At 28.4% G+C, this 26087-nt stretch overlaps 1 protein-coding gene across 5 annotated transcripts; it reads right to left on the bottom strand.

Moving 5' to 3' along the window:
- Positions 1–1530: 1530 nt before the first annotated feature.
- Positions 1531–25991, bottom strand: LOC107173150 (uncharacterized). 5 transcript variants are annotated; one of them, XM_089225142.1, is made up of 14 exons: positions 23746–24156; positions 22979–23686; positions 22747–22871; positions 11801–11883; positions 11573–11661; positions 9678–10073; positions 9315–9465; positions 6871–6987; positions 6708–6788; positions 6312–6419; positions 6064–6120; positions 5865–5999; positions 2948–4233; positions 1531–1823 (listed from the first exon to the last, which is right to left on the bottom strand). In XM_089225142.1, the coding sequence occupies exons 1-13, from the start codon at positions 23851–23853 to the stop codon at positions 3029–3031; spliced, it is 3363 nt and encodes a 1120-aa protein (XP_089081268.1). In that variant the 5' UTR covers positions 23854–24156; the 3' UTR covers positions 1531–1823; positions 2948–3028. The 5 variants fall into 5 exon arrangements, with proteins under 5 accessions (XP_089081268.1, XP_015379040.1, XP_015379039.1 ...); XM_015523554.2 differs by lacking the exon at positions 6312–6419 and having other exon boundaries at positions 5865–5996; positions 23746–25991; XM_015523553.2 differs by lacking the exon at positions 6312–6419 and having other exon boundaries at positions 23746–24160.
- Between the last annotated feature and the right edge of the window lie 96 nt (positions 25992–26087).

The raw sequence follows: 26087 nt of genomic DNA, 5'->3' as shown, positions 1-26087 counted from the left end.
AATGGGTATATAGACATTAGACAATGTATAATACCTGTTCGGCCCACGCCATGTGGAGCGAAATACTTGACCCAGTGACTTCGGCGAATGCGTGACGTCTATTATGCGTATATGTGTGTATTCTCAGGTCTAATAATTTTGAATGTATACACGTGTGTACAATATTTTTATGTACAGCATTGCATGTCTGCATCGTATATTATAATGTACAGGGTGGTTCACCAACCATACTTACCAGTTACCCTAATTTATCTTTTGATAATAAATTTATTCAATTTGAATGAATGTGTCATAGACCATACATTTTAAAATTGTTGAGATTCTTTGGTATTATATAAAGACTGTTCTATGAATAAAACCTCCTTTTCTAATTTAAATTGATAAAAGAGAATAAGTTTTTGGAAAATTCGAATTAGTTTCTGAGATATTAAAAAACGTTTATAATAAAGATAAAAGCCCTTAATTTGCACGGTTTTATAAAAATACAAAATAGATTATGTAATATTGGATCCTAGTATTTATTATTCTCGAGCAATTTTTTTTATAAATTGATTATAATAATTTATAAATATATTAGATATTAAAATTATTTACATTTTAAAATCACCATAGCCACTAAATCTTCCAATTCTCATTTTCGTGGATGAACTTTCTGTATTCTGTCTAGTACAAAAAGTTACTCAAAAACGACTCGTTAAAATTTTTATTTTGATATAGTTATAATTTTACCAGAAAAATTATCCATTTAATAAATTACAGTAGAAAATTGAGTTTCTCATTTGAAAAAATAAGTTTGTATAACCACAGTTCTTATTTTAGAAAAAAAGTGTGATTTGTAGAAACACCTGGTAATATACCTACATATATATTAACATAATTTAGAATTTAGTTGATGTTGCGATTGTATTACCTAATAATTGTAGTGGGTAAAGTAATATTGTTGTTGTCTAGTCGGCGAATTGAAACAAAACATTAATTTCGACTCCTTATAATCATTTCAATCGTTGCAAATAGTTTGGATAGCAATATTTTATTATTAAATGGGTTAAAGCGGGTTTACCGCGGGCGTGTTTACGATGGCGCTTACTAAAGTCAGCTATCATTCGTGCGTGTTCTTTAACTCTTTGAGCAACACATCAGAATTTTCTATTGGGTATCAGGTGGGCATATAATGTGATTATTTAAATGGCGATTTGCTAATAATGGAAACAAATACCATGTTAAACACCCGCCGACACATAAAATGATTTCGTTCACGATAGTTTACTAATTACACGTTTTTCTACCTACTAATACATTTTACTGTGTTTAGAAGACGCTATAACTGTGCGAGATTTACATAATATGCGTCATGCGATATCAACCCACTCAACGCCGAATCGTCTTGCGTGCCCATCGGTCTGCGTCTTACAGCGATGAATGACCTAATAGTGATGACGGTGTGTAAATCGATTTCAGATTTTAATTGAATTTTGCAAATCAACGGGGTTCGTTGAACAACCATCATATCACAAACGAAACACCCTTAAGTACAACTGTGAAGACCGTTTTTTATTCATGGTTTTGAACTTATCCATTTTTATTACAATTATTCTTTTTATAATATAGACATTAGACAACATAAATATTATATATTAAGCTAGAATTATGTGTTAATGTAACTTCAGTTTACCTACAATACTAAATAGTTAAAATTATTTATACAAATATGAATATAGCAAAAAATGTGTAAACCATCATACAAATATAAATCATTTAATGTAAAAGCAGTTTGATTGTGGTTACCGTCATTCCAAATCAGAAGTCAGATTCACCTAAATTACCTGTGAAAAGAAAAAAGTCTTAATAAAAAAAAATAGTAAATTAATTGCAAAAAATCAAAGCGTCCCAAACGTTCCCGGTGACGAAGTATATATAATATAATTATAGTTATATAGTTTATATTATTAGTTTGAAAAGTCGTTCGAAAATTTAGTGTGGAACTTCTGATTAACCAACATCTACCGGGAATTTGGAATACTGTCTGCATGTAAAACATATAGCAACAACTGTATACAGCACACAAAAACTTCGAAAACAAAATACAAAAAAAAACTACACCTTTTGTTTCGTATATTATGACGGTAAATTATTTAGTTTATGTAATAGATTAAAACTAAATCTAAATATACATCCGTTAAATGTATATTATTTTGCTATTATATTCCAATGAAACAAAGACGTTCAAATATTTGATACTTTAGACCAACGACTGTGTATAAATATAATTAAATATTTACACATAAAAAAATGAAAACACGTATACGTTTTGTAACTGTATATTCCAAAAGGTGGAGTTATATAATAAAATAATAATAATAATGTTATTCCCAACTGTGAAGAAGTTAACGCAGCACAGAACTAAGAAGAAGGGATATGTTCAGGGAGCTTATAACATCTTACAAAGTCACGGACACATAATTGATGTCTGTGATTTGGACTACATTATAGAAAAATATACAAGTATATAACGTATAATATTATTCAATAGTATAATATATACATATAATTTCAGCGCACCTCAACCGACTCAACCTCGTTTATATGTATATTTGCACGTCGCCGCGGAGCACCCACATGAGTGGGGTGGTTTTTTGAGTGTACAGCATGCAGCAGCAGTCAGTGCTATGTATTTTGTTGTGTGTAAATAGTGTGCCAATATTTAGGTACTTATAGGTTCCTTGATTTTTTCACATGTGCGAGCAGTTATGAATGTATATTGCATATTGTACGTATTTTTGGTGAATGCAGTGCGCTGCACATGTGTGTAGATAAACGAGGTTGACGGTAAAAGTAATGATAAATGTGTATAGAGAGTATTCGCAAGACAGAGATAGAATGAGATTAACTGCAGAGAGAAAACAACAACCGTTCACAGACTCCAAACAACGCGTATACTATATAATACCTTAAAAAATCGTAAAAAAAAACCCAAACGAGAGAAATGAAAAGTGCTTGGGTAAGGGATGGTGACGGGGAAGAGACGAGTTTAAGATCCGTCTTCTCCGGCAGGAATTTTGGGACACTTGAACCTGGTGGTGATGGTGCCTGCAGCAGTAGTCGTCGGGGACTTGCAGGTCGCCACGGGACCGTCGCTGTTCTGAAGCCGTGTCGCGATGGTCTTAAACGCCTTAGACGGCAGTATGTCGTATCCAAAGTACGGGCAAGCGTACTCCCAGCTCTTGTAGTAACTGTCATACTCTGTCCGGGCCAAGTCCGATTCGTAAGTCCGACTTCTGCCTACCACGGACGGCGTGGACGGCGTGGTGGCCGCCGAAGAGTAACCGGAAGTACACGACTGCGGCGGCTTGTTTCTCATGTCCGAAATAACGTTGCTGGAATCTGCGCCGTCATCGTCGTAGGCGTCGTCGTCATCATCGCGCTGCAAAAAGTCGAAGAGTCGCGAGTGCGTGCACGTTCTTTGGTATTTCTTTGAACCGACGCTGACGCCTCCACTTCTACCACCACCGATCACGTCTTTGTCGAAAGATGGTCGACTCGTCATGTCTGCCGACGATGTAGTAGTAATGCCCGAATCGGCGTCGTCGTCTTCGCGATCCGTCGACTGCAGGTCACCGACCGCCTGGTCGTCCGGCGGACAAGCGGCCCCCGACGGCTTCTGCAGCAGACTCTCCGTCTGACAAACGACGGCCGATGGCTCTTCGTGATCCGAACACTCATTGACGTTGTCCGACGTAGACGTGTCGGCCGGACCTCCTGCACCGTCGTTGATTTGTTGCCAAAAGTCCACCGGCGAACTAGTCGACACCTGTTCTTCCTGTTCCATCGTCTCGATGACAACTTTCTTCAGTGGCAACGTCACCGTCACCGTAACTTCGCATTCACTCGTGTCGGTATCGCCATCGAACGGTGAGGAAACGTTCTCGTCGTTAGCGGGTTCTTCTTCGGCAATGGTATTCAACACGTGGCCGGCATACGCCGCGTTGATGGAGTCTGCAGCCGACGCGACACCGGTCTGTACCAATTGTTGTTGTTGATATTGATGGTGGTGTTGTTGTTTTTGTTGGTGCTGGTATTGTTGCTGATCTGTCACAGACGCAGAACCAGCGCAGTGTAAGTCGTGAAATTCCTTTAGATAATTGTAATGTTGCCAAAATTCGGGACATAGAAAAGGATAAGGGGTGTGCGATTGCAGGTTTAATAAGTCATTTTGTTGTTGTTCTTCTTCTTCTTCTACAAAAAAAAAAAAAAAAAAAATAACGGCCAAGCTTGCTAATCGCAATTCACTGTAGTACTATAGAACGTCGTCCTTGGTGCGAATTCCACAATTCTACTTTCTTTTTTTTTTTTTGCACAATTTACTATAACTATTGCAGACATTTGATGATCAACGCATAAACTACATTTCATTATTTAACGATGAATGTTAAATGTATGCTGTATGTATATTAAACTGTATAATGTCCATCGCAGCTCCGCCCACGAGCACACATAATATGAATTCGGGATTATGCAAATATCGTTAAAAAATATTACGTAAAAAATATTTTAATGACACAATACGGAAAATATAACATTGTAGTTAGACATAACTATACGATATACTATGGTCTATTGTTTTCGTTGAAGTTATAATAGTTTTTTGTTACTTAAGAAGATAATTAGTTAATTATTAGACAGCGTTAAATTTGAAAAGGGGTAACTGTGTATATTCTAGTTTAACTTAATCAAAAACACAAAAACAAAAACAAACATATAGTCAAAATTAAAATAAAAAATAAACTTTATAGACATAACTATGTAAGTATACTTTAATGCATTAGGACAAATACTATCCAAAATAAAAAACAATTAAATACTAAAACAAATTCATACAGCTAAAAAAAAATGTTTAAATAATATTTTTATCTTTCAGTAATAAAATTACTAATCTATTTTTACAACAAATGTTTTTAAAAAGGTTAATATATATTTTTATTTTAATAACAAACGCATTTAAAAGCAAATTAAAAAAAATTAATATGAACTTATAACTGAAAAGTTTTATTCAGTTCAATTAAGTATAAACCACAAGACTTAATTTTGGACGTTACACTAGATTCCTATACCTCATTAAATCTTTGTAAATACGCCAATATAGTTCTAAATTTAATTTTGTACGATTCCTCAGCATATTAAATAAAATATAACATAACTATAATAATATACAAAGTAATCACATAAAAATTGAAAAATGAATATAATTGTTAAAATATTAGATACATTATTAAAATATTCATATAATGAAAAATTTTAATTGAACTATATATTTTTGAGACAGAAAACCATTTATGCGTACACTAAAAATTAAAATATATTATAGTATATTATAGTTATTTTTCAGTGTTTGTATTACTTAACGAAGCATATGAATAGATAGTGTCAAATGTATATATATAAGACGTACGAAGTATTTTACATCTACGAGATTACATAATTATAACTCAATAATTATTATCAAATATTAACTCGGTGCATCGAATGAAATTAGTGTCACATAAAAACATTAAAAATGATACACAAATTAGTAATTAGTAATTACCAATATAAAGGTGTAAATGCTTTCATAATAACAAAAAATAAAAATAATACGATGAAACTGAAGAAAGAGCTATTAATTAAAAATTATATAAGAAAGCAATCGCTCCCATAAACGCCGCATAAGTTGGCAAATATAATTATAATTAATTATATCTCATAAATATATCACATGGAATTAAAATATTACTTGTATATAACATTTGTATCATATATTTGATCGCCTGATTTCATTAATACTATAAGTCTTAGTTATAAATATAAAATTTTGAACTATAAAATGTTACCGTTATTTTGGCCAGTCATAGCTTGTAATATTCTGAATGATCTGGATGGTATAGAGCCACCGGTATACTTATGCGGTTCTGAGACGACAGGTCTCTCTGACGGTGGTACATAAATTTTGGATTCTATAGGTTCTACTAGAAATTTATCCGTTAGATAGTATAATATTATGTTAACATAACTCGTTAAATGCATTTTTACCTGATACGTAATTGTTTATCGGTGCCGATTGTTTGTAGTTGCTGTTATCCATCGGTACTGCAAAATCAATAATCCAATATAAAATTTACGAAATCAATCAAAGAATGTACAAACTAAAGCGAAGCTCAAAGCATAGCAATATAATATACTAACGCATAGCCTAAATCTATCACGGCAATAATATTTCGTTAGCAGACAAATTGTTGACAATCACATATAAAGAGATTTGATTTAATATTTTTTTTTACCAGGTGCAGAGTTCGTTAATGTTTGCAACATTCGAAAACTTCTAGACGGAATCGACGCACCTTTGTAACGAGGGTCCGTTTCGTTGTGTAAAAATTTATCATCGTCAACTGATAAAATATATAATATACAAAAATAATTCCCTTAATTATTATATTGCTAACCGCTTAATTTTAAATACATACATTAAATTAAATAAATAAATAAAAAATTATTAGTTGAATGAGTAGGTACTGAGTAGGAACCTAAGTATATAATTTCATGTACTTTATTCTTTTTTATTAAGTCTGAAATTAAACCAATTCTAAAATGTGCCAAAAAAAAAAAAGCGAGCGTGTAGCAGAGTACCTATAATACCAGGTATATTACCACCACCGATTAATAACATAAATGTTTACCACTATTTTCCAAAACTTTGAATATCTTGGAAGGTATAGAGCCACCTCTATATCTTGGGTTTTCTGTGTCTAGATTATTAGCTATAACGATTAGATATTGAGATATTCTGCGATATTAATTACTTATTGGATTCCTAGATTAAGTTTTTTTAAGAATACAAACCTTGAGATTTAACTCTATTCATGAAAGATCGGTCGTCATCACTTAACTGCAACTTTCTGAGTTCAGATAAGGGTAATGATTGGCTGTTATAGGGCTGAGTACCATCATATAGCACGCCTGTAAAATAAAAAATGATTACTTGAAAATAATGAATAGTAGAAATTAAAAAAAAATTATGTTAAATGATAAAGATTGTATATTACTTGTGAACAAAAAAAAATTATGTTAAATGAAATATACTAGCTGATAAATAATATACGAGATGTGTTTATAAAACTCATTTAATATATTAGGTACCTAAATAATATTCTGCTTTATGATTTTATATAGTATATGATGTTATTATTTTAGAATGTATAGTTAAGTGTCTAAAGACAAATGTATTATACTATATTGAATGCAAGTATACGTAGTCATTTAAATGTAGAATCTATATTTTATAAAATGTTAATTATTTATAATAGGTATAAAGGTGTTTAATGAATGTACACATTTTGACATTTTGTTCAAAGCTTCAGTTTTTAAAATAATTTAGTTCTATATTAAAACACATTTATACACTGTGTTATGCATAGGTATACCTAATACTTTTTAATTGGGTACTTATAATTTATTAAAAGTACTTAAGTAAAAGGCATCGTTATATTATGTATGTAATAAAATGTCACTTCTAATGATAAAAAAACCTGTCTGTAGTATAGTAGGTTTCAAATCTAAGGAGTTCATTGTATTGGAAGAGTTAAATTTGAATTCAATGATAAATAATTTCATACGAAAAACTAATCTTAGCGGAAACGATGCGCCAGCACCCATTTCTAAGTAGTTTAAACATAAAAAAGATAATGCTATATTAGTAATTAGTAATTTATTTTCCACATATAGTACGGTACGTTGAACTATTTTTTGGCAAAAACATTGAATATATTAATTTGTATCATTAATTATATTCCATTATAATACTATAAATAGGTAAATTATTGTTATTAACTTAAATGTCATTACTGCGTGGTGCGTACCATATATAGAATATATATCAATGCTTAAAATTATTCCAAATATTTTTTAAATTCCATTGTGTATAATAATCATAACAATATATAAGATTTTCAGTTTTTACAACAGAGGCTTGAATATTTAATACAAGATTCCTCGTAAATAGTTCATATTGAAACCAAAAAATCTAAAAAATCTAATATATGCAATATGCACATTTTTTTCTTTAAAAAACATTTGACGTTCAAATTTGGTCAAAATTACATATTTAAACGAAGAATAGCGACGTTAGTTATTTTGTTGCAATTCAAAAACATTTTACGTTTAAGGACCTTGAAACATTTAGGTAAATTATTCACTTTACATTAAAAAATATTTGGATTAGACTTAAAATATTATTACCTATTTAGAAATTATAATATGAACCTATTCACCAGTGGCGTATTTAGGATTTTTCTGCCCTGGGTACACACGTTTTTATGCCCACTTCCTCTCACCGGTTTTTTATAGAGGCAATTTTTCTTACCTTAAAAAGCTTACAATACATCATATGATATAGTAATAGTATCATGTAGTTTAAAAATCTATCTAGTGCTTTAAAATGTTATATATCGTAGGTACTCTCAGTAGTATCCATGATAGCAAAATAATCTAAGCAAATTGTAAAATTGATTAATTTATTTTATTATCTATTTACGATTATTTTTTTTTTTACAAGTGCTTAAATCATTTTAAATTTGTTAAAAAAAAGCTTCCAGTTAAGTTTGCTGCACCCAAAAAAGTGCTGCCCGAGGCAATTGCCTCCTTGCCACCCTAAATACGCCACTGCTATTCACACTGTTTTATGATAAGGTGGTATTAACTAAAGGTTATTAACAATCTTGTATAATATAAAATAATATAAATATACACTCTTATAAATAATTAAATATTAACAACATTATAATAAATATAGGTAGTAAGCTAATTACTTTAATAGTAATATCATAAAACATATTTTGATGAAATATACTTGAAACTTGAAATAGGCTGAAGACCGTCTTCGCCCTGTCGTACTGTACTTATAGATACAATAATATTATATTTAATTAAATTTTAACACATCGATTATAATAGTGACCAACTCGACAACTACAGAGTAGCAGATCAGTAACCACTTGTCTAACTTTTTTTGACTTTTGACTTCTAAAGTACTAATTAGATACAATTTGTAATCAGGTAATCATCCATCATCCTAAAAGTTAAAGAATGAAGCATTTTTACTATCCCAAATAAAAAACACAAAAAAATACACATTCCAAAACCAATGCGTTCATAGTTCCGTTCAGAATCAAAAATAATAATCAAATCGTAACGAATAATTTTAATAATAATTTAGCTTCAGAGATAGTTTTAATTACTAAAAATAATATAATCACATATTATATCATAATTCAATTTAACATAGTCACCTTTTGGCTCAGTAATTTGTTGAAGCACTTTAAATGAACGTCCTTGTATCGGTTCAGAATCATACGAGTGGTTTATATTATTCTTCAACGGTTGTGTTGGTTTATTAATTTCAACTCGTACGGGTATAACTCGTTCTTCTGTTTTATCAACCTAAACAATTATTTATGACAGTTAAATTAAAAGTATATACGAAATAAATAACAATGAATGTTTATTAATATGCATTTTTTTTTAAACCAAGACATTTTTGATATTTGATTTCTTTTCTATAAAGCACATACCTAATATATTTTCAATTGTACTTGCATTTAAATTGAGCACGACGAATAATATGTTAAGGGTAGGTTCTTAAAAACAATTACCTGATCAACATATTCTTTTTTGTTTTGGGTCCATGGAGCTAGGGAGGGTTGAATTTGCGCAGCCTTTTGCATCCAAGGAGTAGGCGACTTATTCAGCAATGGTTGATGTTGAACTTGGGGCAACAGACATACTCTTTCCGAGGCAGAGCGCACGTTACAAACTGGTTTTTGTTCACAGTTTGGTTTCATCTCTTGTTGTTGCTGATAGTCTGGAGATTTTTGAGGTACTTCTTCCGGGCTAGGCGGAGTCTGGGCATTTCTTTCTAAGCGCCTTTGCATTCGAGGACTTCTAATCTCACTCAAATCTAATCCACCTGGAAGATAAGTAAATGGTTTTTTGTCTTTGGTAGCCATTGCATTTTGTATGGTTGATGGTATTTCTCTAGGTTCATTCAGCTACAAAAAAATCATTATCTTTGTTAATTGATATATTTATTAAGGTGTACAGGCAGGCGTAATCTGGGGGGGGAGGCAAGAGGGGGCAACTGTCACTCCATATATTTTATTGAAGGGGCAATAGTATCATTTTGCCCCCCTTTAAAAGTTATAATTTATAATTCAATTTCTATATTAACATAGAAAAATTAAACAGCATAATGGATTGTATAATCATTAATAATAATAGATTTATCGTTTTGACTTTTTGAGCGCCTCAGTTTATTATTTATTAATAGTATCATAAATCGAGCGCCTTCATATCGTAATATGAGGAATTGCAGAGAGATGACACTGATGACAGTGATGGCATGGCGAGTTATTACCACAATAGCACAATGCGAACTAAGATTATTATCGTGTTTATTTTTACCATTTTTAAGTGTAAAGGCCAATTTTATTGTACCAGTTATTAAGTGACTACAATCAAATTTGCATAAATAAGTATAATTTTTAATAATTTTGTCGAGTTTTATATTTTTTTATCAGTTTTATAATGTAAAATAAAAAAAAAATGAGTTGTAAGTTTTTTTTTATTTATTAATTTTTACTGACGAAATTTTAGTTTTATTACTAATTGCCCCCCCCTCCCCAGGATTGACTCCAAGTTACGCGCCCTTACGCCACTGTGTACAGGGTTGTATTATAATATGTATTAATAAAATAAATTGTATTTATAATAAATATCTACAATTTGAATATTATGTTTAATGCTTTATGAAGGTTTAAATTTTGTAATTATAAAATAACCAATTTTCTTTATGACTAATTATATAGTACAATAAAACTTTGAGTTCTTCGCTTTAATTTTCTTCCTATTAAACAGAATAATTGAGAATAATTATTAAAAGAAAAAGTATCAATGATTAAAAATTTTAAATAGTGATAATTTGAGTTATGAAATATGATTTATGAATATAGGTAGTTAAAAGTGGTTTGTAAATTCTTCATACACGTAAATTTATTATTGTTCTGACTTAAAAGTTGACCATATGGTTAAAACGTATTAAAAAGTGTTAACAATTGAATCATATATTATTATAATCATAAACGCGTTACACATAAATGCAATTAAAAGCATTTTATCCAAGTTTGAATGGCACTTTACACTCATGATTTGTCTATGCTATAAAATATAATGCTACAAACAATAGTTTGTTAAATGATACAAGATATAAATATACAATAAACAACCTATAAATAATTTTATTCTTACGTAAGCAGAGCACTTAATGATATTTTACTTTGAATTGAAATGACTGATGTTTATTTTAATTTTTAGCGTTTATAATTTTAAATTTACTACAATCTATAAATTTACTAATTTATTTTAATATTTAAATAGTTAACAGTTATTTTGAATTTAGCTTTTCACAAATTTTCAACAATTTGTTTTGATTATAACGATGGTATAAAAAGTATATAAGTACAAAAAAATATAAACAATAATAATAATTTACCTCAGTTTTTATTCTAATAGCTGGAATGTGTCCACTATGCAACATTGGTGGAGGTGGTGGTGGGGGCGGACCACCTTGAATTGTACCTCCTGTAAACAAATAACATCAATTTATGTACCGCTTAATTAAACATTTTCTAAACAAAGCCTAATAAACGTCGTTCACACGACGAAAGAGCCATATTGTGTACAATGGATATATTTAATAAACTTGATTTATTATAATTACCAGAATATGGCAGTGGTGGAGGTGCTGGTGGGGGTGGTGCGGACATATCTCCAGCAGCTAAGTCTTTCGCTCCTATTTGATGCCTAAATAATATAACAACAAATAGTAATACTTATTTATTGATATAATAAATACATTTCATGTAAAATGCAATTTGATGAGCTTACGCATATAGTGAGCAGGAAATAAATCTAATAATATTTAAATAGGTAAATTATAATATCTACATGGAAAGTTTTTCATGATCATATCTTACATATAATTACGGCAAACTACATAATAATAGTAACTATTATACCTATATATTATTAAATATGGGTAGGTACACATTTTAAAGTCTGGAGCGAATACAGATCATAATCTACAAATTGATGTTTTTTAAGTGAGTTTATTATTTACTATACATACGATGTCTATATGTTATATTGTGTATCGAGTGGTTTAATAATAGCATGCGAGTATATTATATATTATGCACTCGTGTTTAAAATTGTCATTGTGGGGGACAAGCTACCATATTTGGACCGAAATCAGCAATATTATATTTACGCTACTCAAGAGCCGTTCGACCGTCTGCTACTATATACATTATACACGAGTAATCTGTATAGTATCTGGGCATGTTGTATATAGGTACGTGTAACGTTTTGCAGGGTCAGCCTTGCCAGTATGCCCTTGAACAGGCGCCGCTGTTTAGTTTTTTACTCTTCAAACAGAAAACACATAATATGTATTTTACAACCTTGCTTATTCTCACGTTAAATTTTTTAGCTGGTTTATCTTCTGTATTTACGATTATTGTGCGTCGTTAAGGTCAACGGTAATTTGATTAGATTATTATACGTCTATGCTTTACATAATATATAACATTATGACTATTGCTCCGGAAAACGGAAACTGCACCGACGTACGCGGAAATATGAGATTTAAATTATGTTCACCAAACGACAATAAAAAGAATTGATCGTGCTAAACTAAACTCTATAGAATAATAAGCCAATAATAAAATATAATATATTATTTTATAAATTATAAACGAAAACGATACTTGCAAGACATACATGATTGTGTACTAGTGTACTTATTCTATTTCTATACCTATTAACTTGAGAGCCTGTAGATGTCTCAAACTATATATCTTCATTACATATGTTTTATCTCCTTATAATACTACACAATTCTTTATCATGAAATATTAACATTTACATATCTAATAGTCAATAGATCTGATATTAGACAATTATTATTTAAAATAAAATATAAATTCAAAAATTGTATACCTATCAGATTTATATCATAATTCAAGCCTAATTAGGAATTTTGGAATATTTATAATACTCGAGTAGTCAAGTTCAAAAACCTTTATATAAACAAAACAAATCGTTGGTAAAACATTTTGAGAATATTGGGAAGTAATGTGGCATTAAGATCAAAAAGACTTTTATAATAAATATGTGATATGTGAAATATTTATAAGATATATAATAGGTATATAATTATTATAAATTAAACCCCATTATTTATATACCTACACAATATATATATATTCGTAATCGTAACTCGTAATTAATTGTAATTTTACGATTAGCGATTACTATACAGGTACACCCACACAATCAACTCTAAATAAGTACCTATAAAATGTTTGATATTTAATGGAAGAGGTATATCGTTCACTCCCATCACTTAACTTAATTTCAATTTAAGGCAAAGAAATTCAATTAGAAAATTGACTGTCACGATGGCTTTCATTATAATATTATATAGCATCAGTGGCGTATGCGGGGGGCTAATTGCGAGAAGACCCCAACCCATTTCCCGTATTATTAATACTTTGAAAAAAAATATTTATCAAGTTTTAACTGTCGACTACTAAAAAGCAAGACGTAATTATATATATAGGTACCTAAGTATAGGTTGAATTCATTTATTTATACTTTCCCGATTATTTTGAAAAGTACTAAACATTTTCAATTTTACCTACCCAAAAGTACCAACTAGGTCCAATTTGCTTCAAAAACCTCCATCGAAGTTTATGATTAGAGTATATTTTCTACAAGAAAAGTTGAGAAATTTAAGTTATATAAAAATTTTAAAGCACCTCCCTTAAACATATACAATTATTAGACTGAACAAAATAATAATGTAATAAATTTTCAAGATCCCCTCCTTCCCATTGAAAAATTTTGAGAGCTCTATAGTATAGCATAATTATAGATTTTTATTTTTTTAACAAATACTTTAATACAAGTATAAAAATAATTAAATATTTTCATTATGTATATCAAATAATTTCTTTTCAATGGGTGTTGAAAAAGTAACATCCGGCTATACATTTCAAGTTTTCTCGATATTTTTGTAAATAATATTATATTGATTAATCATACATGATATACATATATACATCATTAAGATTATTTATATGAATAAAATATATTATATACTATTCTGTTATACAACAGTCAAAAATAGTATTATATTATTATCAAAAAAATCTAAAAGAAAATCCACTTTCTTAATAATATGATCTCATACTACATCTTTCACTATCCTTGATAAATTAAAAACAAAAACTTATGATAGCTTGTGCGCCAAACAATATTGTGACTCATATGTACATTGAATGTTGTGTAGTTATAATATGTCTTATTAGTGAATCAAGATTCAAGATTAAAAATTGTTTACGAACATCTCGATCTCAAATTAAAATAATTAAATCTAAAAATGTGATATCAGAAATCGTGCTACATAAAATGATATAAGTACTGGCATTATAAAATATTCCTGATGCCTATTCAAAACAATTTAAAAAATATTATACTTTTTTAATCGATATTAATAATGAAATATTGTACATGTACTTTATAATGACATAATCTACTCGTGATGCATGATATAGTAATAATAGCAATATTTAAATTTACATTTAAGAACCAATTGTATAAATATAAATGTAGATATCTATTAGGTAAATTTACATTTCACCAATATTACATTATTTCAGATAGTAATTGATTTATGTTAAAATTAAAATGATATTTCAATATAGACTCTATTGAACAATAATCCTAGAGACTCTGCAGTTTACTGTATTATGAAATACAATTTTAAATTGTATTTAGAAACGTTATTCTTAACGTCGGATATCGATTTCAAAATTATAAACATGATAGGTACTTCCATTTAAAATATAACTATAGTTTTCGAAACCAAAGCAAATATTTTTAATCCGAACAAAGAAAAATTTATATCAGAAAACCTATCTAAAAAATAAGATTCATTAATCTATGTATCCACATTATAATATTATATAACTTATTAATTAAATACACGTGATCTGTTGATCGAAGAGAAGTATATGATGATGTCATCATATTGAGATCTTAAATAGAATAACAAATAAATAATACAAAACTTGGCTACGGATCATATTATCTGAGTTGCTGCAGTATATGGTATGAACAAAATTATCAAATAAAACTCAGAAAATGAAAATAAAGCGCCAAGAGAAAAATATTTCCTATGCCTACAAATATAATAATTTCTAAAATGGGTAAAGAAAACCTATAGAGAAAATTATAGCAAATTGCGTATTAATTATCCATGTATAGATAAACGGATTTTTTTTTTCATAATTTATATTAATATTTATATGTATTGACATCCAGTTGCAGGCACTTGCTCAGACTTACAAAATACTGGAGAGCTGTCGATCGATCCCTTGATCTTGAGTCACTTGGCGTTCAGGCAATGCGTCCAATATAGCATTGGCTTTATCGTTATAATTCCCCAAAACGTTTCTGTACATGTTGTACACGAGTTTTCGCACTCTGGGATCAGTGCGGTCTAATTTTGACGCTTCGACGGCTGCTGTGGTCGTCATGATTGAGGAAATCGAGAGAAAATTATATGAAATAAATAAGTACGGTGACGAATAAATTAAAACGAAGAACGGGGTCCACCGATGATAAAAATATAATATAATATAGATTAAACAACCATAAATTGTACGCGTTTGTGACAACGGTGACGATATTTAATTTTATAAAAACAAATACAAAATGTTAGGTAATAAATAATAATAATAATAGACATGTGCACTCTGAGGCGACGCGACGCTGAATGCGAGTTAGATGCAACGACGACTGTCGTCTGCAATTTGTCCGCTCTCCAGAATATAATAACGAACCGGTCACTCGGATAGGTATTCTAATTCTACACTATACAAGTATATGAGTGATAGTGTTTTTTTTTTTTTTTATTGACGCACTAAACGCGATTACGCACAAATATTATGTTATGGGACAAATTTCATTTCATTTCGTATTAACACGTCATGTGTGCGTGCATGCGTGCTTCCAAACAGTAGAAATCAGTTACTTATATGACTTTACATTTTCTATATTAAAGGAGATTTTTTAAGTACGTCAATTTGAAACACAAACAATTAAGTGGTAATAATAATAATAATAATAATAACAATAATAGGTAATACTTATACATGGAGTCATGGACTACAGAGATTATTACAACTAGGAATGTCCCATATATAGGTTCTGCTTAGTGTTAGTTGTTTCAATTCATAGTTAGGAAATATTTAAACTATTTTGACAATTGTTACTACGAATAATTGCATAATATTTATTCATTAATTGCAGCATATTTGTTCGTCGTTGTCCTATATACAATATATTTAAATATATTATATATTCTACATCTATAGTAACAATGCACTACGGCACCGAGAACGACATACCTATATTATATATTACCTATAAGTTTAGAATATAAATATTAACTTCCTTGTTATTATTATTACTTAAGCTTTAAAAATAACCCAATAACCAGAAAAATACTTTTTCATCAAAATAAATGAATCGATAAAAAAAATGCTAGAACAGATTACAATCAAATATCAAAATTAAATTGATATAAATTATATAACTATTATTATTTTACTAATATTGAAAATATTGTACATGATGTACATACCTAATTATGAAATAACTTTAATTAAGTTAGTTTAAAACTTTACTATACTATCTACAGTTTCTAGTGTTAATTTTTTATATAATATATAAACCTAAACTCGTATGTAAAAATAAAATGTGTAAGTTCCTTTGAAAAATACAACAGTTATAAACTGATACTGCTTACCTACCGGTCGCCGCTTGTAGTAAACAATACTAATATTTTTATTCTTTACAATACAATAATTAATAGATTAATAAGTGCATATCGTATATTCGTATTCATATAGTAAAATAGTTTAATATACCTAGGCTTACAATATTATAAATCAAGTATTATATTCAACTTAAAATTAAGTAGTTAGGTATGCTGCAGCACTTAGTGTACGTCTTACACAAAACATAGAATTTAATGCCTATTGAAAAAAATCGCTGAAATTCTTTGATAATCGTTTGTATTCGCTTATATTTTTTAGCATTATAATAACTTATTTTACGAAAATATATTATATTTAAATTAATTATTTCTAAACTGTTAAAACGTCTTGAAATTTTGTATGTTTATAGCATTAAATAAAACGTGTTATTAGTGAAAAATGAGAAAACATTCTACTCACAATTAATGCAATAAACATAAAACATTACGGATTTATGATGAATATGTTATTTCAATAGTAACTTTAATAATAAATATTAAATAAATCGTTTACTTAATTATTTGTCTTGTTTATTAGTAGGTACTTATTACTTGTTAGTTTATTACTTATATTATGGGATAACTTTTACAGAACAAGAGTAACTATACAAAATTATGAATTATAATTAGTAAATTTGGCTTTACCATATTAAATTATACATAAGCTTTACCCCCATACCAAATGTCTCACAAAGATTCCACACGTCTACATTCCGTTTTATGGAGCAAACTAGACCTACACATCCCATCGTACTGATTTGATTGAGTTTTACTATCCGATAATAAGCTTAAAACATATTCAAATTTATCATGCACTCTATTTTTAATCTTTGAGTTAGAATTAAATAAAATTATTAAACTATATTTTTTCCCGTTGAAATTTTTAAAACTACTAGAATTTTTTTCTTTTTAAGCATAATAAATTTAAAATTTGCACGAAAGATCCGAGTTGATCAACAAAAAAATAAAATCTATTTTATAAACTATTATTATGTAAAACTCACGTTGGAACTCACTTAGTCTTTGTGTATAGCCGACAGCCGTATAGGTATAATTTACAAAATTTCGCCATGAAGTAATTTCGATTTTAGGCATTTTGTGATACTTGTATATGCTTATGAAATAAAAATTGTATTTTGTTTAAATACCTTCATCAAATTTTGAGTATAAATAATATGACTGTGTCGGTATGAAAAAAAAACAAGATACAACTTCTGCGTGTAATTTATAAGTATGTAGGTATATACTTAATAGTATACATTTTAGTATTTATAATCAATGATACATCACATAATACTTACAAAAACATTTACGGTTACTTTATGAATATAATATATTAATATTTTAATATATTTTAATTTTTAATGTATACACCTAATATATATACAAATTTAATGATTAATAATATTTTAATATTATGTAATTATATGATAAAACCTAAAACAATATATAATTAGATATACTCTTATAATTTTGAGAATAGAAACTTCTTCAATTTCCAGTTATAACATAATTTAGTACCCATATATACTTGAAACATAAACTTAACATCAAATATTTATTATTATTTATTAGCATACTAAAAAGTAAAAACTAATTATAATCGCTGAGATTCAATAGTTCAAAACATGTGAGAGTAATATTATGCTCGTATAGGAGACTATAAAATATTACAAAACACAATGTAATGCTATCAAGCAATTAAAAACATAATATAATCTGATGACTGATTTACGTAACATATAATATTATAGTATACCAAGTATAACATAATATGTTTAAATATTTTAGTCCAACACCCTCAACATACCACTAATTTTATAAAATTCCAATTAAAAATTAAAATGCACCTACAAGTAAAATTACATTATTTTAAGTATCGGCATTACATGTTTGAATTGCTTTGACATTTTTAGTCAAAAGTATTGTCAAGTGCTTATCAACATAAAATATCAAGACGATTTATTTTTTATTTATACATATAATACACGATAAAAAAACAAATGTTAAATTCCAAGATCTTATCTTATACTGCCAATATAACACATAATATAGCAATATGATATTGAAAAAATAAACGAATCGTAGCCTAAAATTAATCGGTTATTGACGAAAACAAAACCGTTATACAATAAGTATCGATGGGGGAAAGGATTTAAGTACCTATACATTACAATAAAGGTAAATTCCAACGAAAACGAAGTGACAAAAACCTGTTTCTTTATTTAGTAAGTATATTATTTTAATATTTTAATATATACCTTCTATCGGTTTAGAGTCAGTCCAGAACAGCTGTTATGTAAGAGTTATTTATTAGGATGTTTACGCATAGGAATGTGGGAGGGTCATGAATATGATATGTACCCATGAAGTTCATACGACGATGACTCATTGGAGCATTTCTTTTGATTTTCTTTATATCTTTCACCGGTCATTTCATATCACCCAGAATATTACGAATAAAATATATTCTTAAGGCATAATTATCGATATTATTATAATAATTCACATACTTTAATGATACATTAAATAACAATAAACTATATAAAATATTATAATTTTAAATGTCTAAATTACGTCGAAAACGTAGTTAGAAATTGTATTGTTATACCTATTAAATGTATTTTTCACTGAGTTTTACATATCCGTTACATTTACATAATATTACGTCAAATTTTAAAATGTATGACAGTAGCTTCCTCATAACTTTTTCTACCATTGGCAAAAAAAAAAAAGGTAGCCAGAAAGTATACGTAAAACGATTCTGAGCAAACGGTCTGTCACTTTATAATATTATAATAAGTAGCTTAGGTATATATTTTATGATATTATTGAGATTAAAGTATTTTATTTTACTATTAGGCATTAGTACTAACTACTAATTACTATCAAATTCATTTTTGTCGAAAAAATTGTTACAAACTTATTATAACGTAAAGCGAGCCTCCAAAAATTGTTCATTTACCCCTCCTGTTAAAATTAAAACCAATAATTATCGCCACTTGTGTAGCAATTATGTGTGTCATAATAATCTTAATTTGCTGCAATTTACAACCGTCAAAAACTGAAAAAAATTACATTTTGTAAACATTTTTCTATTAATACTTCACAACATTAAAAATCAGCATTTAAATATTTGCATAAATCATAAAGCAAACAATCTAATATAGAATCAGTAAGATCTAGAGATTTATTAAATTAACCTAAATATATTAGTTGTAGGTATATTGTGTAATATTATAATCAGATTTAAATGTCTTTACAGAATATTCTTTTTTAATAAAATTTTTAGCATAACATTGTTTGACGAGTATATAAATTGAATAAATTGTTTTTACACAATTAAAATAAATAATAATTACCAACTAAAAAACTGAAAATTACTTTCGGCTACCCCTATTTGTTTCTGCCGAGAACATTTTTATTTATTAATCATTATTCATTACAATCATGGCGTGTTTGTATAATATATATTATATTATGTATAATATTTATGTTATGTGGAAAGCTAATACTGTGTTTTTTTTGTTTAAAGATATTGTGTTTTATAATTCATAAATAGAATGCCGATATTCAAGGTTTCTTTTTCGTAATTTTGTAACTATTATATTTATACTTAATTTTAAATGTTTAATAAAGTATATTTACTCAAATATACCTGACTACCTATACTACGACTTATAGGCTTTAGTAGGTATAGAAACAGTGGACACCTAGGTAGTAGGTATATCTATAATATTTTAATTTTATGCATAAGCGATTCTGCAAAAGTTTTTAGTCATGCTACTGATTAGCATAAAACTTAATTTTCGAATATAAATTTAAAACGTACTAATAATTATTAAATATTCAACATGTTTAAGCAAAAAAATACACTATATGAAATTGATTTTTTTATCAAATGAATTTGCAAATAATTCAATATTTCTATCTGAACTTATAAAGTTCCAGATTCCAAATTCCAGATTTGAATTACTAACTTAAAAAACATATAATTAATGCATACTACAGTTATACATATAATATATAAACATTATAAACACAATACTTAAATATAGTATAACTAATCCGCTAATATTGCAACATTATAATATTAACTATAGATATAATTTATGTTTATACGACTTATTTTATAAATTGTGTTTTTTAATTTTTATTTCTATCCTATATAGTATCCTATAAAACGTTTTTGCACAGTTATTTTAAATATCAATTTTTGTTAATAGAGTCAACTTAAATGTGGATGAAATAAAATATAAACTTGGCACAATCTCACATGTGATGTGAACAAAGTATATTGTAAAAATAGAACTGAACTATCACAATTACAGTTTATAGATACACCATGATTGAATTATTAAAGTATACATCCAGTATTGTGATATCCTTCCAAAAACTAAATATGTTAACAACGATTAAATCATAAATCTATTAACGTATTTATTTAAAATGTATTTTATATATTGTATGTATTAAATTATTAAAATTAAATGCTTGAGCAAAATCACGCGTGTGTGGTATATCGTATACCTATACATCGTTTTAGTATTTAACACACAAATACAAAACATATTAATTTCTTGTATAATTATTATGTACTATACATAGTACTATACATGAATTATAAAACAACAAACTTGAAAACTTGCAGAGCATAAGGCATCGTAGATATATGTACAATTACCCACACGACATTCTTTATGTACACATCATTACATAATATATAGTACCTATAGATTAACTTTAATTTAATCCATAGCGATCGCACAAAATTTCGTTAGGAATTTGTTATTATTAGTAAAAAAATTATAATTACAATTTAATATTGATTAAGTATAAAAAATGTAGTTTAAAACACAAACAAACTTTATATATACCTCCAGGGAACGGAGACTCCCAAACTCATGTCTAATAGGACAAACAAATTTAAACTAAATTAACACTGAACATATTCTTTCTTCTCATTTTTTTTTTTTTTTTTTTTTTAATAAAAATGACTAATCTTGCAACTGGACATTGAAGATATAGCCAAAATGGACCACCACCTCCACTACAATTCCCACTACTAGGCGGTTGTGTATTTAAAAGCGTTATTTTTAACATATTCATTTTGGCCCTGATACCGTAGTTTTTGCAACGCTATTTTCGGACAACAGACACAAGACAATTTGTTTATACCAAAAATTAAAATATATAAATTTTATATTTCTATAAAATAAATATCACTTTAATATACATTTTTACTCTATTTATCTTATTCCAAAATGTCAAATTAAATATGTGCCTACGAGGACTATATACTTTATTATATACTAGTTTAAAAATAGTCTATGATATACAAAATTATAAGTTTGTAAAGAATATTTAACTTCTATACATGTTCACTTGAGAGAGAAAGGCAGGATAGTATAAAGAATAAAGATATCTATTTTGTAATAATAAATTTAAAAACAATTATTAATCATTACGTTCGAAAAAGATTTTTATTACATTCTGGTACCTGATGCGATTAATTCTTCTTTTATAAATATTATTCATATAAAATATTATGACAAAAACAAGGACACGTATACTGAACAAATTATTTCTATGAGGTACATATTTTTTTAAAGTTTAAATCAATGGATATGCTTGACTTAAATTTATATTTTAAACAAATTCATAAAAACTACATTTGTTGTATATATTCATATACTTATAGGTGGGTACTGTATAGATATCTAGCCTATATACAGATTATATGTATAATATTTAGAGTTATTGATTTTAAAAAAACTCACTGTTCTTCCTGACGGGAACTGTTGTATATTTTATTGAATTCTTCATCAACTCTTGACCCAGGAGATAAATCTGGTAAATCCATTTGCAAATAATTTCTCTCCAACAACACGTTACTAAAAGTCACCTTGTAAGCATATAATCAATATTTGAGATACAATTAATTGTAAGTAAATTATAATAATTTATTTCGCAGTAAAAAAAAATTGGTTGGATTTAATTCATATGAATTACCTTTTTTCTTGCTGAAACTATTTCAGCTTTTGACTGAACAATAGGTTCGGGTGTTTTAGAATAGAATGCCACACTCGCTGGTCTTACTGGACTTGGAGTGCGACGGACACTCAAATCTTCCATTGAACATTTTTCTAATTTTTTCCAAAAACTTTTACAGTCACTAGGTGGTCCAGTGACCGACGTTTCCACATTTGTTTTCCAGAATTGCGGTGAACTCGACCGACTTCTGAGAAACACGAGTTCACCGTCTTTTTGTAACGAATTCCTTCGAGGTTTGAAGTTAGAAAACTGTAATACCTCATTTTCATTTTTTATTGGTAGCGAGGTAAATTCTTTGTTGGGTTCTTCAAAACATCGTTTTAGGCATTTATTATCTGATTCTTCAAATTCTCGAAATTGGTTTTCTGAATTAGCAGAGATTTCTATATTATTATTGATAATTTGGTGGCGTGGAGAACACGGTTCTGATATACTCTGATGTTTTGGAAAGACAAAATTTTGTAAAGCTTTACAACTGGACGACCTTTTGGGTGGTACGACGTTTTCACCCCGTCGTTTTAATATCAAAAGTTCAATTGAATTACTTGGCCTACGTAGAAAACTGATTGCCTGAGATTCGGTTAATGAATAACAGTCTATGCCATCGATCTCTAAGACTCGATCACCGACACTTAAATAGTTGTAGGCTAAAGTGCCATTTTGCACCTAAATAATGTATGTAATATAGTATGTTTTAAAATCAAATAGGATTTTTTTTTACTTACATTTCTCACGGTCAATGGTCGCCAACTGTCTCTTCCGCCACATACTTGAAAACCCCACGAGGAGTAAAGGTCGTTCTTCTTAAACGAAATATTCAACAACTGAGCCATTAATAATAAATTGTCATGCTACTCCGAAAATTATACCTAAGTGTGTTTGGGCAACTAACTGGCATTTGACTGTGCGTGTCCTAGTTTTATCTGCCAACAAAGGGCGCTCTAATCAGCGTTCTTAATTAAATTGTTGACAAGTGACCGGAAACACGATACATAAACTTTGGACATAGTAATTAAAACATGATTTAAAATGAGGATAAGTATTACATATACAACATTTGAATATTATAAACAATTATATAGACGTAAAGTAGATATAAACATTATTAATTATAAGTGTTTATATCCAAGTGACTATAGGTACAAATTTAATTAATATCTAATTATCTAAGCCATGTAGGTGCCCGTGTAGATTCAATTCAAGGTACAATTTCAAATAATTAGTGTACAAAATGTCAAGATTTAATTTGTAAGTGTTATATAGGTACCTATATATGATGACTCAGGGCCGGCTCTAACTTTTTCAGCGTCCAGTGCAAGTATTATTTCAGCGCCTTTCACATTCTTTTTAAACATTATTTAAACAGGCAACCGCGAGACCCTTGATTTTGACACCCCTGTGCTGTGGCACTCGTCGATCGTATCTTAAGCCGGCAAATTATGTTTATATGTTTCACCAAGCCTGCCTCCAACTTTTTTTCTATAATGACACAGTTTTTGAAAATTTGATTTTTAGCATTTTTATACATACAGAGGGTGGCACCTCTCCTTCCTTTGTTCAATATTTTTATTTTGAAATGTTCAATTATAGGAAATTATTGAATGCACCGCCTCCCTCTAAAATATACAAATCAAAATTATGTGTATGCTACTACTCTGTGGTGATAAAACTTCTTTTTTTAAATGAGAAATTTCCCCTTTTCTTCATACATTTTTTAAGCAAATATTTCTTATTAAAAATCGAACGAGTTTTAGAGTTATTTAACTTTGTGTAGCTACTAGTTACTAAGGATAATAATATGTCCATGATAATGGGTTTGGAAAATATGGTGGCTATAGCCTTTAGTGATCTCAAAATTTTAATAATTAATATTAATATGCCACTATTTATATTTTTTAAAAATAATCCTAATATAATGAATACTAGATTCAATATTAGGTACATCTAGATCTAATTTATATTTTTGTAAAATCGGTTTAAAGGACTGTATCTCTACTATAAACATAAATAACTGACAAACTACCTGTTCAATTTTTGAATTATGTACATTAAAATGTTTAAAATAGTTATCTACCAAATAATTTTCTGTAAAAAAGGAGGGTTTTCATTTAAAAAACAGAAGTTTGTATTTGAATTGCCACGATATACTTCAGATATAATATGAAAATCTTAATAATGTAAAAATATTTTCTTCAAGTACCTATATATTATATTTGAATAAAAGATATAGGAGTGAGTATGCTTGGTGAATCATCCTCCTGTATAGTAAAGATGTATAATTATATCCCTACAAAAAATGTAGAAATTGACTAAGTACCTACCTACCTACTAGGAATTAGTTTTAATTTTGTGACTTGTGTGATCACAATCAGTAATAAGTAATAACTAATCATCTTAATTATTAATTTTAAAAAATTTCATGAACCTTGTTCATAATCTTGAATGCCACTCGCTAGTTTTGTCCACAATCAATTTACACTTAATATTAGATTACCTACACACCTAGGTATCTTTATTCCTATTCCATAAACAACTATGTAACTATGTTAACAGTTAACAAACTTAATTTAGTCAAAATTGACTAGTTATAAAATATGGCATCCTTATGTTTCTGTTTTATTTGATGCTGCATCGAGTTTAAAATATTAACTTTTAGAGGATGCCACATCCATATTTGTTGTCTCAGTTTTACAAACACTTAATAGTAAATTTACGCTCAGCAGCTCAAGTTTTATTCCGTTAGCTTAAAAATTAGAGTGAATAAACCTGTTATGAAACTTGATGGTAAGAACATTATCTGTGTTTTTTTGTAAGTATCTTTATTCTTTACGATAATTCAGTTTTTAAGTGAGTTATGCTCATATAATAAAATGTAAAATAAAAATGCTCTTAACTCACTTCAAACCTAAAATGTACTATGTTAAGCATTTTTAAGATTGAGACAACAAATATGGGTGTGGTGTCCTCTAAAGTAATTTTCCCAAAGTACCAACTAGATTCAATTTGCTACCCAAAATCACATTTTAATAATTTAAGCATTTTTCTGTTTCACTATGTGATAATACAT

This window comes from Diuraphis noxia, unplaced genomic scaffold (genome assembly GCF_037042655.1).
Source record: "Diuraphis noxia isolate RWA-SAM2 unplaced genomic scaffold, SU_Dnox_SAM2 contig0004, whole genome shotgun sequence".
NCBI classification, from domain to species: domain Eukaryota; kingdom Metazoa; phylum Arthropoda; class Insecta; order Hemiptera; family Aphididae; genus Diuraphis; species Diuraphis noxia.
Note: the sequence above shows the minus strand (reverse complement) of the source record. Positions and strands in the feature narration are given on the sequence as shown.

What these genes read in the sequence shown, in the direction of transcription:
- LOC107173150 (XM_089225142.1), bottom strand. Translation starts at nt 23,853, where the DNA reads ATGGCTCAGTTGTTGAATATTTCGTTTAAGAAGAACGACCTTTACTCC. An exon ending in GACCATTGACCGTGAGAAAT is followed by an intron (nt 23,687 to 23,745) that starts GTAAGTAAAAAA and finishes TACATTATTTAG; the next exon opens with GTGCAAAATGGCACTTTAGC. An exon ending in TCCACCACTGCCATATTCTG is followed by an intron (nt 11,662 to 11,800) that starts GTAATTATAATA and finishes ATTTGTTTACAG; the next exon opens with GAGGTACAATTCAAGGTGGT.